This window comes from Oncorhynchus tshawytscha, linkage group LG22, assembly GCF_018296145.1.
Source record: "Oncorhynchus tshawytscha isolate Ot180627B linkage group LG22, Otsh_v2.0, whole genome shotgun sequence".
NCBI classification, from domain to species: Eukaryota; Metazoa; Chordata; class Actinopteri; order Salmoniformes; family Salmonidae; genus Oncorhynchus; species Oncorhynchus tshawytscha.
In genome coordinates this window covers 30,544,713-30,562,546 of record NC_056450.1, presented here as the reverse complement: position 1 = coordinate 30,562,546, position 17,834 = coordinate 30,544,713, and the positions used below count along the sequence as shown (strand labels likewise).

The window sequence follows — 17,834 nt, the reverse complement described above, 5'->3', positions numbered from 1 at the left end:
TATTTTATTTTATTTTTTCATTAGTCCACTGTTGCTGTTGTCAGGAGTCAAGTTTATAAGATATTGGGTTTTCAAGAAGCCAAGTGTCAAGCTGCAAAATGCTATCCAATATCTTGAAAACTTGACTGCTTTTGAGACTAAATCAACAGTGGACTAATGAAGAGATCGTGGACTTACCAAAAGATGGACTTACCAAAAGATAGACTTACCAAAAGATAGACTTACCAAAAGATAGTTTTTGAGTGGATATTCCCTTTATATAGAGGGACAATTCTGACACATGGGCCCATTTCACCAGTCCCAACAAGGAAAAAGCCCTTTTAGGTTTAGAGGTTAGGTTTAGGGTTACAATTAAAGTTACAGTAAGGGTTAGGTTTAGGGTTAGGGATTTGGGGTTAAGTTAGGGTTAAGGTTAGGGTTAGGTTTAAGGGTTAGGAAAAATAAGATTTTGAACAGGAATCAATTGTTTGCTCCCCACAAGGATAATAAAACTAAGATATGTGTGTGTGTGCGTGTGCGTGTGTGTGTGTGCGTGTGTGGGGGGTCTTACCTGAGGATGTCTGGGTGAGGACCAGTGGGGAGGTGGATAGCGATGTCAGGACGGTGGCAGCCATTACCTCCTTATCAGCATGACCCGAGGGTTTCCTGCAATACACACCAGATACCAGGTTACACATTATGGACATAAAACCGCTAGAAACCCACAACCAACATGCTTTTCCTGCATTGCAAACTGTATCAAACCAGCACACCTGTAACAGTCATTCTACAATATATATGTAGGCATACTAGCATAGAAAAATGGCCCATAGTTCACTATAATGTCCTCAGAGTTAGATTTCCGCACTGCAGACTGGCCACCCATTCTCTGAGTATGCCGCAGTCAAACCGACCAATCATGTGTCTGCCATAGCCAAACCTAGAAACCAGGAAAAAGCCCAACCCTATCCCAATCCCAACTCTGAAATATACCAGCCAGGCTTTCTTTAGACAGAACAACAAACTGTTTTATAGCATGGAATGGAAAATTAGAGTACAATAATAAATACTGTGTTCCACTCCCCTGTGACTGCTGAAAATTCCCCTTTAGCACGGAATGCTGACCAGACCGACGTTCGGATAACGTTCGGACAACGTTCAGATAACCAGAACACTCCTTTTGAAGAGCACTGTCACATTAGTCTAGCAGTGGGTGAAGGCTAAAGACACTGGTGAGTCCCGGCTAATGGCTTGGTCATGACTACAAGATCCGGTTTTGTTTATACATGGTTCATTGCTATTGGTTGAGAGGGAAATTCCAAACGCCTGAGATGAGTCACAGGACAAGCTTCTCTAGCTACCTGAGAGAATAAGGATGATCTGATCGTTTGATAGGGGGAAGCTGGCTATGTGTGAGGCATATATTCTGCTACAGCTGTCAGCTGCTTAAAAAAGGAAGTGAAGTGAAAGAGCAAGAGGATAAGAGAGCAAGAGAGCAAGAGAGACCAGAGACAGAGAGAGAGAGAAAGAGAAAGAGAGAGCAAGAGAGAAAGAGAAACCAGAGAGAGAGAGAAAGAGAGACCAGAGACAGAGAGAGAGAGAAAGAGAAAGAGAGAGCAAGAGAGAAAGAGAAACCAGAGAGAGAGAGCAAGAGAGACCAGAGACAGAGAGAGAGAGAAAGAGAAAGAGAGAGCAAGAGAGAAAGAGAAACCAGAGAGAGAGAGAGAGAGAAAGAGAAAGAGAGACCAGAGACAGAGAGAGAAAAAGAGAAAGAGAGAGCAAGAGAGAAAGAGAAACCAGAGAGAGAGAGAGAGAGAAAGAGAAAGAGAGACCAGAGACAGAGAGAGAGAAAAAGAGAGAGAGAAAGAGAGACCATAGACAGAGAGAGAGAGAAAGAGAGAGAGAGAGAGAGAGAGAGAGAGAGAGAGAGAGAGAAAGAGACCAGAGACAGAGAGAGAGAGAGAGACCAGAGAGAGAGAGAGAAAGAGACAGAGAGAGAGAGAGAGCAAGAGAGACCAGAGAGAGAGAAAGAGAGACCAGAGACAGCGAGAGAGAGAGAGAGAGTGAGAGAGAGAGAGAGAGAGAGCAAGAGAGACCAGAGAGAGAGAGAAAGAGAGAGCAAGAGAGAAAGAGAGACCAGAGACAGAGAGAGAGACCAGAGAGAGAGAGAGAGAGAGAGAGAGAGAAAGAGAGACCTGAGAGAGAGAGAGAGAGAGAGAGAGAGTAAGAGAGACCAAAGACAGAGAGAGAAACAGAGACCAGAGAGAGAGAGAGAGAGAAAGAGAGACCAGAGAGAGAGAGAGAGAGAGAGAGAGAGAGAGACATTTGGCAATGTTGTTATAACCTCTCTGTACCCAGCACTCCTTGAAAGAGCCGTCAGCTCTGGCCCACTGGCATGGAGCGCACTACACACTAACTGAACAGGATAGTCTTTAAGAGAGGGTAATCTAATAAAAAACATATAAGAGCATGCAGTAATCTGTTTCATTGTGTTGTAAAGACCCAGATCCTCACTCCCTATGTACCACTGCTCTCTGACCACTCTCTCACTGACCTCTCTCTCTCTCTCTTCTCTCTCTCTCTCTCTGACCTCTCTCTCTGTCTGACCTCTCTCTCTCTCTGACATCTCTCTCTCTCTGACCTCTCTCTCTCTCTGATCTCTCTCTCTCTCTCTGACCTCTCTCTCTCTCTCTCTCTCTCTCTCTCTCTCTCTCTCTCTCTCTCTCTCTCTCTTCTCTCTCTCTCTGATCTCTCTCTCTCTGACCTCTCTCTCTCTCTCTCTCTCTCTCTCTGACCTCTCTCCCTCTGACCTCTCTCTCTCTGACTCTCTCTCTCTCTCTGATCTCTCTCCTCTCTCTCTCTCTCTCTCTCTCTCTCTCTCTCTCTCTGATCTCTCTCTCACTGACACCTCTCTCTCTCTCTCTCTCTCTCTCTCTCTCTCTGACCTCTCTCCCTGTCTGACATCTCTCTCTCTCTGACATCTCTCTCTCTCTGATCTCTCTCTCTCTCTGTCTCTCTCTCTCTCTCTCTGACCTCTCTCTCTCTCTCTCTCTGATCTCTCTCTCTGTCTCTCTCTCTCTCTCTCTCTCTCTGACCTCTCTCTCTCTCTCTCTCTCTCTCTGACCTCTCTCCCTCTCTCTCTCTGATCTCTCTCTCTCTCTGATCTCTCGCTCTCTCCTCTGATCTCTCTCTCTCTCTCTCTGACCTCTCTCTCTCTCTCTCTCTCTCTCTCTGACCTCTCTCTCTCTCTGACCTCTCTCTCTCTCTCTGATCTCTCTACCCCCCTCTCTCTCTGACCCCCTCTTTCTCTCTCTCTCTCTGACCTCTCTTCTCTCTCTCTCTGACCTCTCTTTCTCTCTCTCCTCTCTCTCTCTTCTCTCTCTCTCTGACCTCTCTCTCTTCTCTCTCTCTCTCTCTCTCTCTCTGACCTCTCTATCTCCCCCCATCTAAAACATAAACCGTTCTGTCACACAAAAATCCACACACCTACACCCACTACACTGAAATACAACAAAGCTTACAATAACAACAACAAAACGACAGACGGTCTGGTCTGCAGCTTTAAGAGGTCCGCCTCCAGACTGCTCCCCTACACAACCAGAGTAAACTGGTTTGAGGAGCGCTCTCAGCCAAGCCCTAAGCCCTGGCAAAGCTGCACTACACACACACTCACAAATGCACACGCACACACACCAAAACCTCTGCCCTAAGTAAACACACAGCCAAAATGTCTCCTGCGTTTCTCTTCTAGCTGGGTCAACTTCCAAACATGAGAGAGAAACAGTGCTGGATGGGGTGCAGACAGACCTGAAAGGAATGCATCAACTATGAAGCAATCTGTCTTTATAACACACAGACTAAAACAATAACAGAGAGAAGAGTAGAGGGCAACATAGACTTTACACATCACTGTTTTCACTTGCTCAGACTGACCTCATGGTTAGCCAAGTTTAACATCTCAAAAAACAAGACTGTGTGTGTGTGTGTGTGTGTGTGTGTGTGTGTGTGTGTGTGTGTGTGTGTGTGTGTGTGTGTGTGTGTGTGTGTATGCATGGAATGAGTCTAATCTGCTTATCTCTATCCAAGTGTGTCTGTGGATCCTCTGACATTGAGGGAAAACATCAGGAATACATGTCTAGGGAACACACACACACACACACACAAACGCAGCATACATTTTGCTGCCATTCTCCGACCGCCTCTTTAGTCTGTCTGCTGGGAGTATGTGGGCATTTCCATATAAAAGGACCCATGTGCACCAACATGTGAAGTTCATAGGAGCATGTCAAATTGAGTGTGAAATGATAAGAGTCTATGTTTTTTTAAACGAAGGCATAGACACAGTACCAGTCAACAGTTTGGATACACCTACTCATTCAAGGGTTTTTCTTTATGTTTTTATTGTCTACACTGTAGAATAGTGAAGACATCAAAACTATGGATGGCTACTTTGAAGAATCTCAAATCTAAAATATATTCCGATTTGTTTAACACTTTTTTGTTTCTCCTCTGAACAGTTGATGTTGAGATGTGTTTGTTACTTGAACTCTGTAAAGCATTTATGTGGGCTTCAATCTGACGTCCAGTTAATTGGCGATTTCTGAGGCTGGTAACTCTAATAAACTTATCCTCAGCAGCAGAGGTAACTCTGGGTTTTCCTTTCCTGTGGCGGTCCTCATGAGAGCCAGTTTCATTATGATGGTTTTTGCGAAATTCTTGAAATTTTCCACATTGACTGACCTTCATGTCTTAAAGTAATGATGGGACTGTCGTTTCTCTTTGGTTATTTGAGCTGTTCGTGCCATAATATGGACTTGGTCTTTTACTAAATCAAATCAAATCAAATCAAATTTCATTTGTCACATACACATGGTTAGCAGATGTTAATGCGAGTGTAGCGAAATGCTTGTGCTTCTAGTTCCGACAATGCAGTAATAACCAACAAGTAATCTAACTAACAATTTCAAAACTACTGTCTTATACACAGTGTAAGGGGATAAAGAATATGTACATAAAGATATATGAATGAGTGATGGTACAGAGCAGCATAGGCAAGATACAGTAGATGATATCGAGTACAGTATATACATATGAGATGAGTATGTAAACAAAGTGGCATAGTTAAAGTGGCTAGTGATACATGTATTACATAAGGATGCAGTAGATGATATAGAGTACAGTATATACGTATGCATATGAGATGAATAATGTAGGGTATGTAACATTATATTAGGTAGCAGTGTTTAAAGTGGCTAGTGATATATTTACATCATTTCCCATCAATTCCCTTTATTAAAGTGGCTGGAGTTGAGTCAGTGTCAGTGTCAGTGTGTTGGCAGCAGCCACTCAATGTTAGTGGTGGCTGTTTAACAGTCTGATGGCCTTGAGATAGAAGCTGTTTTTCAGTCTCTCGGTCCCAGCTTTGATGCACCTGTACTGACCTCGCCTTCTGGATGATAGCGGGGTGAACAGGCAGTGGCTCGGGTGGTTGTTGTCCTTGATGATCTTTATGGCCTTCCTGTAACATCGGGTGGTGTAGGTGTCCTGGAGGGCAGGTAGTTTGCCCCCGGTGATGCGTTGTGCAGACCTCACTACCCTCTGGAGAGCCTTACGGTTGTGGGCGGAGCAGTTGCCGTACCAGGCGGTGATGCAGCCCGCCAGGATGCTCTCGATTGTGCATCTGTAGAAGTTTGTGAGTGCTTTTGGTGACAAGCCGAATTTCTTCAGCCTCCTGAGGTTGAAGAGGCGCTGCTGCGCCTTCTTCACGATGCTGTCTGTGTGAGTGGACCAATTCAGTTTGTCTGTGATGTGTATGCCGAGGAACTTAAAACTTACTACCCTCTCCACTACTGTTCCATCGATGTGGATAGGGGTGTTCCCTCTGCTGTTTCCTGAAGTCCACAATCATCTCCTTAGTAGGGCTGTCTTCTGTATACCCCCCTACCATGTCACAACACAACTGATTGGCTCAAACGCATTAAGAAGGAAAGAAATTCCACAAAATAACTTTTAACAAAGCACACCGGTTAATTGAAATGCATTCTAGCTGACTACCTCATGAAGCTGGGTGAGAGAATGCAAAGATTGTGCAAAGCTGTCATCAAGACAAAGGGTGGCTACTTTGAAGAATCTCAAATATAAAATATATTTTCATTTGTTTGACACTTTTTTGGTTACTACATGATTCCATGTATTATTTCATAGTTTATGTCTTCACTATTATTCTACAATGTAGAAAATAGTACAAAATTAAGAAAAACCCTTGAATGAGGAGGTGTGTCCAAACTTTTGACTGGTACTGTACATTTTCAACCATTTTCCATCCTAAAAATGTTGAATAAGTAAAGACTTTGATTTCTGGTCCGATGGAAAAGGGTCTACCAGGAAATGTCTTAGAGGGTATCAGAAATACATCAAAACACAATAATGTTGAAGTAAAGACCCCTGACAATTAATAAACACTTATATTTAGTTTGGGAGAAATCATTTGCCTTCTGTAAGTTTAAGAAACATTGCCTTGTACCTTGTAATCATGTTACCAAAAACCCACAAATCTACAACATACACTACATGACCAAAAGTATGTGGACACCTGCTCGACAAACATCTAATTCCAAAATCATGGGCTTTAATAAGAAGTTGGTCCCCCCTTTGCTGCTATAACAGCCTCCACTCTTCTGGAAGGTCTTCCACTAGATATTGGAATATTGCTTCAGGGACTTGCTTCAGTTCAGCCACAAGAGCATTAGTGAGTTGGGGCACTGATGTTGGGCGACTAGGCCTGGCTCGCAGTCGGCTTTCAAATTCACCCCAATGGTGTTTGATGGGGTTGAGGTCAGGGCTCTCTGCATGCCAGGCAAGTTCTTCCACACCGATCTCCACAAATAATTTCTGTATGGACCTAGCTTTGTGCACAGGGGCATTGTCATGCTGAAACAGGAAAGGGCCTTCCCCAAACTGTTGCCACAATGTTGGAAACACAGACTAGTCTAGAATGTAATTGTATGCTGTAGCATTAAGATTTCCCTTCACTGGAACTAAGGGACCTAGCCCAAACCATGAAAAACAGCCCCAGACCATTATTCCTCATCCACCAAAATGTACATTTGGCACTCTGCCTTGGGGCAGGTAGACAGATTTGTCTGTCAGACGGTGAAGCGTGATTCATCACTCCAGAGAACGCGTTTCCACTGTTCCAGACTCCAATGGCGACAAACTTTACATCACTCCAGCCGATGCTTGGCATTGTGCATAGTGATCTTAGGCTTGCGTGCGGGTGCTCGGCCATGGAAACCCATTTCATGAAGCTCCAGAAGATCTGTTCTTGTGCTGACATTGCTTCCAGAAGCAGTTTGGAACTCGGTAGTGAGTATTGCAACCGAGGACAGATGATTTTTACACGCTACGTGCTTCAGCACTCGGTAGCCCCATTCTGTGAGCTGTGTGGTCTACCACTTCCTGGCTGAGCAGTTGTTGCTCCTAGATGTTTCCACTTCACTAAAACATCGCTTACAGTTGACCGGGCAGCTCTAGCAGGGCAGTAATTGGATGAACTGACTTGTTGGTATTACTGCAATTGAATTGGCTACAAGGGGAAAACATAGTTGTCATAAACCACAATTGGGTCACCTGCTACTGTCCTTCCTTCCACTGGCATAGGCTACTGTTATGCTAAGTTCATAACTGCTTTTTTCTCTTTCTGTCGGGCGTTCAAAGCAAGACTGTGAAAACAGTCTGGACAATCCATCCCTCTCACTTTCTCTCTTCTCTCTGTCCAATTAATGTCACCTCTCCCAGCTCTAACTGACACCTACCATGACACCTACCACCTATCCTCTTCCCATTCACTGGAACAAGCATCGTCACACACTGAGAAGAAACTGGACATCCATGGACATTGAAAAGTAGTTGAAATTGAGTCATGTGCTCTACTGTGCTGTACTCTACTGTGATGTTGAAACTTGTGAAACAAAAGGCATCTATGATTGTTTCAGATTTGGTCTGGTCCAGACTAGAGGTCGACCGATTAATCGGTATTTCGACCGATTTCAAGTTTTCATAAGAATCGGAAATCTGTATTTTTGGGCGCCGATTTGCCGATTTTATAAAATGTATTTTTTTATACCTTTATTTAACTAGGCAAGTCAGTTAAGAACACATTCTTATTTTCAATGACGGCCTAGGAACTAGGTTAACTAGGTTAACTGCCTCGTTCAGGGGCAGAACGACAGATTTTCAACTTGTCAGCTCGGGGGATCCAATCTTGCAACCTTACAGTTAACTAGTCCAACGCAATAACGACCTGCCTCTCTCTTGTTGCAGTCCACAAGGAGACTGCCTGTTACGCGAATGCAGTAAGCCAAGGTAAGTTGCTAGCTAGCATTAAACTTATCTTATAAAAAAAATCAATTATAATCACTAGTTAACTACACATGGTTGATGATATTACTAGATATTATCTAGCGTGTCCTGCGTTGCATATAATCTGACTGAGTATACAAGCATACAAGTATCTGACTGAGCCGTGGTAGGCAGAAGCAGGTGCGTAAACATTCATTCAAACAGCACTTTCGTGCATTTTGCCAGCAGCTCTTCGTTGTGTGTCAAGCATTGCGCTGTTTATGACTTCAAGCCTATCAACTCCCGAGATGAGGCTGGTGTAACCGAAGTGAAATGGCTAGCTAGTTAACGCACGCTAATAGCGTTTCAAATGTCACTCGCTCTGAGCCTTGCAGTGGTTGTTTCCCTTACTCTGCATGGGTAACGCTGCTTCGAGGGTGGCTGTTGTTGTTGTGTTGCTGGTCCGAGCCCAGGGAGGAGAGGGACGGAAGCTATACTGTTATACTGGCAATACTAAAGTGCCTATAAGAACATCCAATAGTCAAAGGTTAAATGAAATACAAATGGTATAGAGGGAAATAGTCCTATAATTCCTATAATAACTTCAACCTAAAACTTCTTACCTGGGCATATTGAAGACTCATGTTAAAAGGAACCACCAGCTTTCATATGTTCTCAATGTTCTGAGCAAGGAGCTGAAACGTTAGCTTTCTTACATAGCACATATTGCACTTTTACTTTCTTCTCCAACATTTTGTTTTTGCATTATTTAAACCAAATTGAACATGTTTCATTATTTACTTGAGGCTAAATTGATTTTATTGATGTATTATATTAAGTTAAAATAAGTGTTCATTCAGTATTGTTGTAATTGTCAGTATTACAAATAAATTGTCCCCAAAAAATCGGCCGATTAATCGGTATCAGCTTTTTTTTTTTTCTGGAGCGGCACCTGATACGTTTTTCCACCACCACCAACAAAACACCAAATTATGGAATTTATTTTGGAAGAATAGTGTTGCATCCCTCCAATAGAGTTCCAGACAGTTGTAGAATCTATGCCAAGGTGCATTGAAACTATTCTGGCTTGTGGTGGCCCAGCGCCACTTTGTACTGGTGTTTCCTTTATTTTGGCAGTTACCTGTACATTTATATGGCTCCATCCTAAGTGACAGTGTTTCAATCCCATGGATGTTCATCACATGAAACAGATTATATACACAAACCCAAGTACATACAGAACATATCGGCTATTAATCGGTATCGATTAACCTCTAGTCCACCTCTAGTCCAGACCAACCAAATGTAGTCGTGTTTGGTTGGGGGCGGAGCTCCCAGATATGCAAAAGAAGGATATTGCATAGTTTTACCTTTGTGTACCTATTCAGGATACATCACCATGAAGATAATTATATTAATATCCTTAATTATGCATTTCTGTATAGTACCGATGTAATTCCAATCATGTAATTCAGTTACCAGATGTAAATCCACTCCACCTGCTGTAATATCCTAAAGACATTCTTTCCAACTCAAGGTGTCATGTCATAGCGGACACCCCATTCTTTCCAACTCAAGGTGCCATGTCATAGCGGACACCCCATTCTTTCCAACTCAAGGTGCCATGTCATAGCGGACACCCCATTCTTTCCAACTCAAGGTGCCATGTCATAGCGGACACCCCAATCTTTCCAACTCAAGGTGCCATGTCATAGCGGACACCCCTTTCTTTCCAACTCAAGGTGTCATGTCATAGCGGACACCCCATTCTTTCCAACTCAAGATGCCATGTCATAGCGGACACCCCATTCTTTCCAACTCAAGGTGCCATGTCATAGCGGACACCCCATTCTTTCCAACTCAAGGTGCCATGTCATAGCGGACACCCCATTCTTTCCAACTCAAGATGCCATGTCATAGCGGACACCCCATTCTTTCCAACTCAAGGTGCCATGTCATAGCGGACACCCCATTCTTTCCAACTCAAGATGCCATGTCATAGCGGACACCCCATTCTTTCTGCAGACATCTATGAATCTTCATTTGGAGCAGATCTTTTTTGGAAAATGTGGCCACATAAAAACCTGAGGGAGATTTTACTGTAATTCTGTTACCAAACTTTGCATCTGCATAGTTCTTCCAGTAAATTAGTTTGGGTTACATTTTCAGTGTAAATTGTTCCAAGTAGTCCTTGTGCATATAGTTGTATGGTTTGTTAAACTTTGAAATAAATGTTTTTTGTTTGGCATACAATTGAAAAATCTTTGTTAAAGAGTAAATCCGTTACCGTGGAATTGCCCATGTCTCATACTGGCAGTGGACTGGACCATTCCCTCTGGCCGTGACACACACACGCCCCTCCTGATTTCCTGACATGAAGAGTTTCCGCTCCTCTGCGTTTCCCGACAGGGATCTCTAGTCACAGTGCTGAACCAGAGCTTCATCAGGTGTGTGTGTTTGTGTGTGTATATGCGTGCGTGTTTGTGTGTAAATTACCTCCCTCTATGGTCATTCTACTGTTGTTCACCAGATAACTTTATATCCATGTTTACACAAGACAACAGAACATGGCCAACAGCCTAGCAATAAAACCAACCCACACAGATAATAAACACACATATTTATACACACATGGACACACATACAATAACATTCATATACACACATATGAAACTACTGAGAAAGAAAAGGCTGAACATGATTTCAAGGCATCAGTCCATCCTTCCTATACTTAAGCAATAAGGCCCGAGGGGGTGTGGTATATGGCCAATATACTACGGCTAAGGGCTGTTCTCTGCACGACGCAACGCGGAGTGCCTGGATACAGCCCTTAGACGTGGTATATCGGCCATATACCACAAACCCCTGAAGTGCCTTATTGCTATTATAAACTGGTTACAAACATAATTTGAACAGTAAACGAGATTTGCATCATACCGTGGTATATTGTCTGATATACCATGGCTTTCAGCCAATCAGCATCCAGGACTCAAACTACTGGTTTATAATAGCCGATATGTTCTGTATGTACTTGGGTTTGTGTATATAATCTGTTTCATATGATGAACATCCATGGGATTGAAACACTGTCACTTAGGATGGAGCCATATAAATGTACAGGTAACTGCCAAAATAAAGGAAACACCAGTACAAAGTGGCGCTGGGCCACCACAAGCCAGAATAGTTTCAATGCACCTTGGCATAGATTCTACAACTGTCTGGAACTCTATTGGAGGGATGCAACACTATTCTTCCAAAATAAATTCCATAATTTGGTGTTTTGTTGATGGTGGTGGAAAAACGTATCAGGTGCCGCTCCAAAATCTCCCAAAAGAGTTCAATTGGGTTGAGATCTGGTGACTGAGACACCCATGGCATATGGTTCATATCATTTTCATGCTCATCAAACCATTCACTGACCACTCATTCCCTATGAATGTGGTAATTGTCATCCTATGAGGGCATAGCCATGGTAGACAAAATAATGGCCTGCCCAGCATGTTTATACATGACCATAAACATGATGGGATGATTAATTATCTCAGGAACCACAGCGGTGCACCTGCTTTCAATATACTTTGTATCCCTCATTTACTCAAGTGTTTCCATTATTTTGGCAGTTACCTGTAATTGTCAACAAGGCAGACATTCTAAAGGAGTTTTAAATGATTTAAGACATCTACAGGTCTTAGTTTGTCTGACTTTACTCCTTTGTTTTTTTATTCTTCAATTTCTCACATAGTTATAATGATCATGTTCTTTTTCAAAGTGACCCTGGTTGGGGCAACCATAAAATTAGAATACGCATTCAATTCATAGGATCTCAATGGGACCACGCCCCTTTGGCAGCATGACAATCGATAGGCCAGCTAAAGTAAAGAAGCCAGGTGCAACCTGTCACACACACACACACACGAATAGGGCCCCAGAGCACCAAGAGATTGCAGTGTTGCGATATTGGCTGGAAACTGGAGCCAAGCCAATGAAATGCAGTGGAGCAACAGGCCCAGAGAGGGAGAGAGGGAGAGGGAGAGAGATCTGTGTGTGTGTGGGGGTGTCTAAGTTACTAAATCAATACTCTGGTGAACTTCTGGTAAGAGCTCCTTGGTTTCCTGGATGATACACACCCACGCATGTTAAAAAGAGAGAAGAGGGAAGAGTATCTCACCAGCCCCAAAAAGAGATAAATCTGCAGATGTCTTTGTTTATCTAGTGATAAAGTTAGCCTCAACAGCCGACCCCATGCCCAACACCTTTGTCCACCATCTTTCCACCAGAAGTGTGTGTGTGTGACAGGCTGCACCTGGCATCTTTACTTTAGCTGGCCTATCGACTGTCATGCTGCCAAAGGGGCGTGGTCCCACTGAGATCCTAATAAATGAACGTGTGTGTGTGTGGGTGTGTATCATCCAGGAAACCGAGGAGCTCTTACCAGGAGTTCACCAGAGTGTTGATTTAGTAACTTAGCCTTTCTTTCCATGGCCTATCCATAAGGAAGCTAGCTACCACCATGGAGAGACAGTGGGTTTACACAGTTACATGGACACTGGGTTAGTGATGCTCCATGAATACAATCACACTAAGATAAATACCTTTTAGAAATAGCATCCATCTATCCATCCATCCAGCTGTATGTCTTTTCGGCCGCTCCACCATGTGGATAATTAACATTGTTTATCTTTCAGTGTGTTCCGACTCCACTTTACATGAACTCAAATCAAATCCAAATCGGATTTATTGGTTGCGTACACATGTTTTGCAGATGTTATCGCAGGTGCAGTGAAATGCTTCTGTTTCAACAGTGCAGCAATTCCAAACAATACAAAACAATACACACAAATAAATCAAAACAAATTTAAAAAGAGCAATGCCAAGAGTCAGGAATATAAATATATATATGTATATAATGGTGTGAACAGACAGTATGGACAGTATATGAATAGGAAAGGTGTGTACAGTGATAAACCAACTACTACACCCCATTCAAATGCACTTCAATTTTAAATGTTGTCTTGCCCATTCACCCTCTGAATGGCACACATACACAATCTATGTCTCAATTGTCTCAAGGCTTAAAAATCCTTCTTTAACCTGTCCCCTCATCTACACTGATTGAAGTGGATTTAACAGGTGACATCAATAAAATATCATATCTTTCACCTGGATTCACCTAGTCAGTCTATGTCACTGAAATAGGTGTTCCTAAAGTTTTGTACACTCAGTGTACATTCTGTATGAAGTGGGTAAAACAGTATGTAAATATGATTAAATTCACCACTGTTCAATGACAATGTACATAGGGCATCAGCCTCTAAGGTGCAGGGTAGAGTACAGTGTGGTAGCCGGCTAGAAACAGTGGATAAGGTCAGTGGTGTAAATACTTTAAATACTACTGTTACGGTTGTTGAAGGAAGAGGGAGTGGACCAAAGCGCAGCGTGGTAAGGGTTCATGATTTCTTTTCAAAAACACTTGAACAAAATAGCAAAGAGCAAAACGACAATGAACATTTCTGTCATGTGCAGAAACACAAAACAGAAAATAACTACCCACAAACCACAGGTGGGAAAAATCTACGTAAGTATGATTCTCAATCAGAGACAACGATAGACAGCTGCCTCTGATTGAGAACCACACCCGGCCAAACACAAAGAAATAGAAAACATAGAAATAAAGAAACTAGAATGCCCACCATAGTCACACCCTGGCCTAACCAAAATGGCCAGGGCCTGACAACTACTTAAGACGTTTTTGGGGGTATTTCTACTCTTTCTATTTTTCACAACTTTTACTTTAACTTTACTACTTTCCTGAAAAAAATACTTTTTACTCCATACATCCAAAAGTACTCATTATACTTTGAATGCTTAGCAGGAGAAGAACATGGTCCAATTCCTGCACTTGTCAAGAGAACATCCATGGCCCTCCCTACTGCCTCTGATCTGGCAGACTCACTAAACACAAATGCTTTGTTTGAAAATGATGTTTAAGTTTTGGAGTGTGCCCCTGGCTATACGAGAATAAAAAATAAATACAATTATGTCGTGTTTGTTGCTTAATATAAGCAATATGAAATTATTTACACTTTTACTTTTGATACTTAAGTACATATTTGCAATTACATTTACATTACTTTTACCCAAGTACTATTTTACTGGGTGACTTTTACTTGAGTCATTTTCTATGAAGGTATCTTTACTTTTACTCAAGTATTGAATTGGTATTGGAGAATTGGTATTTTTTCCACCACTGACTAAGGCTCAGGGCAGGGTACTGGTGACTATGTTAGTTTGATGGCCTGGAGATAGAAGCTATTTTTCCATTTTCTCGGTCCCAGATTTGATGTGCCTGTACTGTCTTCGCCTTTTAGATGGATGAACAGGCCGAGGCTCAGGTGGCCCTTGATGATCTTCTTGGCCTTCCTGTGACAGGTGCTGTAGATGTCCTGGAGGACAGGCAGTGTGGCCCTGGTGATGCGGTGGGCTGACCGCACCATCTCTGGAGAGCCCTACGGTTGCGGACGGCACAATTGCTGTACAAGGCGGTGATACTCTCAAGGAAGCTCTCAGTGGTGCATCTGTAGAGGTTTGTGAGGGTGTTAGGGGCCAAGCTGAATTTCTTCAGCCTCCTGACTTAGAGCGGTCTCCTATGCACCCTGAAAAGAAAGGCTCATACACTAAACTTACTTGCGGCAATAAAAATATGTTCATTTAAGTTTATTCACCGGAGTGCTGTCCTATTTTTGATATTTAATTAACATGGAACCCCATCATTTATGGAAAAGTGCTGAGGACCCGAAAACAACAGTCAGAAGAAGAATCAAGCAGTTTGTGTGTGTGTGTGTGTTTGTGTATCCTCACTTGGCAGGGTTGTTGCCTCTTGCTCAGACTGACATGACATCTGTTGTGTGTTTGACCTTGGCTGGGTGAGGAAGGGGGGTGAACAACATCCCCTTTTCCATAGAGAATACACACACATGCATAACAACATTGCAAATGTTGAGACAAACCTTCCCTTGGGCAGAGCATTTTATTTATTAATTTATAAAACACATGTTCCATCTCCAGTCCCCCCCCTCACTCAAACACAGATATTTGTCATTCACTTGTGTTTTGATCAACAAGATCTCACAATTTGACCAATTTGACATTTATTCCTGTTTCTCCAAACAGCAAATTTTGAAATTGCTCCAAACATCAATTTAAAAGTTGTTTTGACACCTTGGATTGCCACGGTCGATCGGTTGAGCCTCCTGGCAAGACACCTGGCGGCTGGTTATATTTAGGCATTCATTCCGAATGGTTAAGTTAAGGGTTAAGGTTTGGGCATCCAGAAAAACTCAAGCCTACTTGAGTGTACTACCACTCACTGCTGCCCCTAGCGGTGGGGTTTGAAGGCATGTCCCGACGTCCTCGGGACATGGATGGACGTCCAATTTCGAAGTGAATCTTGAGTGACCTGGCTGGTTTTGATATTGGTCCAGCTCCCTGTAGAGGGACAGGCTGCCATGAAAGGAGGGTTACTCCTCTGAACTGTAGCTATTATCTAGCTAGTATCTCTCTCCCCTGTTCCAACAGCCTGCTGTCCCCTCTACCTCCCCTAATAATAGTAACCCCCGGCCTCCCTCCTCTCTATAATATCCCCGTCTTGGTCTTCCTCTACCATGTTACGTAATGGCCCCTGCCTCCTCTCTCCCTCCCTCCTCTCTATAATATCCCCATCTTGGCCTTCCTCTACCATGTTACGTAATGGCCCCTGCCTCCTCTCTCCCTCCCTCCTCTCTATAATATCCCCATCTTGGCCTTCCTCTACCATGTTACGTAATGGCCCCTGCCTCCTCTCTCCCTCCCTCCCACCTCCTCTCCATCCCCCCTTTTTTTACAGAAGTTTACAGCAATGATAGACACTCATTCATGTCTTCCTCTTCTCTCTATTCCTTCCTCTATCTATTTACTTCTCCCACTCCCCTCTCTTCTCTATTGAATAAATATCTCTCTCTCAGACAACTGTTACATGCATAGCCTCAGAGCATCTTGTTAATCCACATCGCAATCTTACAATCTCTTCTCACATGCTTCTACTGTTATATAAGCACCAATAACATACGCCCTATTGTATGGTACAGAGATAAAGCAGTTTGTCTAAGCAGAACTGTGTAAAGTGACGCAGAGCTGTGGTCTTTAATGTGAACCATAGGGATGGGGTGAATGGGATAGCAGACACTGGATAGTAGAAGGGTGCAGGAAGGGGAGAAGAGGAGCAGGGGCCTGTGTGTGGCACGGAGGGAGGGAGAGAGAGAAAGTAGTCAAAATGACTCGCACTAGCTAGACAAACGTGTTGCTACCATAGGTAACCCATAAATACATTATTTGGAAATAATAATAAATAGTGTGGAAATTGAGCAAGTTGAGATGACTAAACTGCTTGAAGTAACCCTGGATTGTAAACTGTCATGGTCAAAACATATTGATACAACAGTAGCTAAGATGGGGAGAAGTCTGTCCATAATAAAGCGCTGCTCTACCTTCTTAACAGCACTATCAACAAGGCAGGTCCTACAGGCTCTAGTTTTGTCGCACCTGGACTACTGTTCAGTCCTGTGGTCAGGTGCCACAAAGAGGGAATTGCAATTGGCTCAGAACAGGGCAGCACGGCTGGCCCTTGGATGTACACAGAGAGCAAACATTAATAATATGCATGTCAATCTCTCCTGGCTCAAAGTATAAGAGAGATTGACATCATCACTACTTGTATTTGTGAGAGGTATTGACATGTTGAAAGCACCGAGCTGTCTGTTGAAAAGACTAGCACACAGCTCAAACAACCACACATACCCCCAAAAACATGCCACCAGAGGTCTCTTTAAGGTCCCCAAGTCCATAACAGGCTATGAGAGGTGCACAGCATTACATAGAGCCATGACTACAAGGAACTCTATTCCACATCAGGTAACTGATGCAGCAGGGGAATCAGATTTAAAAAACAAGATAAAATACACCTTATGGAACAGCAGGGACTGCTAAGTAACAAACATAGACACAGACACATGCTTACACACACATGATAACATACACACGTACACACACAAACACATGGATACACACATGATAACATACACACACGAACACATGGATACACACACATGATAACATACACACTACACACACGAACACATGGATACACACATGATAACATACACACGTACACACACGAACACATGGATACACACATGATAACATACACACTACACACACGAACACATGGATACACACACATGATAACATACACACGTACACACACGAACACATGGATACACACATGATAACATACACACTACACACACGAACACATGGATTTTGCGTTGTAGATATGTGGTAGTGGAGTATGGGCCAGAGGGCACACACTTAGTGTGTTGTGAATTCTGTAATGAATGTATTGATTGTAGTGTTTTTAAAATTGTATAACTGCTTTAATTTTGCCAGACCCAAAGAAGAGTAGCTGCTGCCTTGGCAACGGG

The 17,834-nt window shown here is 43.0% G+C and overlaps 1 protein-coding gene across 2 annotated transcripts in view; it reads right to left on the bottom strand.

Annotated features, from left to right (window-relative positions):
* The window catches only part of LOC112237026 (zinc finger protein 704), a 106,107-nt gene that overhangs the window by 24,603 nt on the left and 63,670 nt on the right, over positions 1–17,834 (bottom strand). For both annotated transcript variants that reach the window (XM_042304068.1, XM_042304069.1), the window contains exon 3: positions 551–645. In XM_042304068.1, the coding sequence (XP_042160002.1) occupies positions 551–645 (95 nt within the window). The remainder of the gene's footprint in view (positions 1–550; positions 646–17,834) is intronic.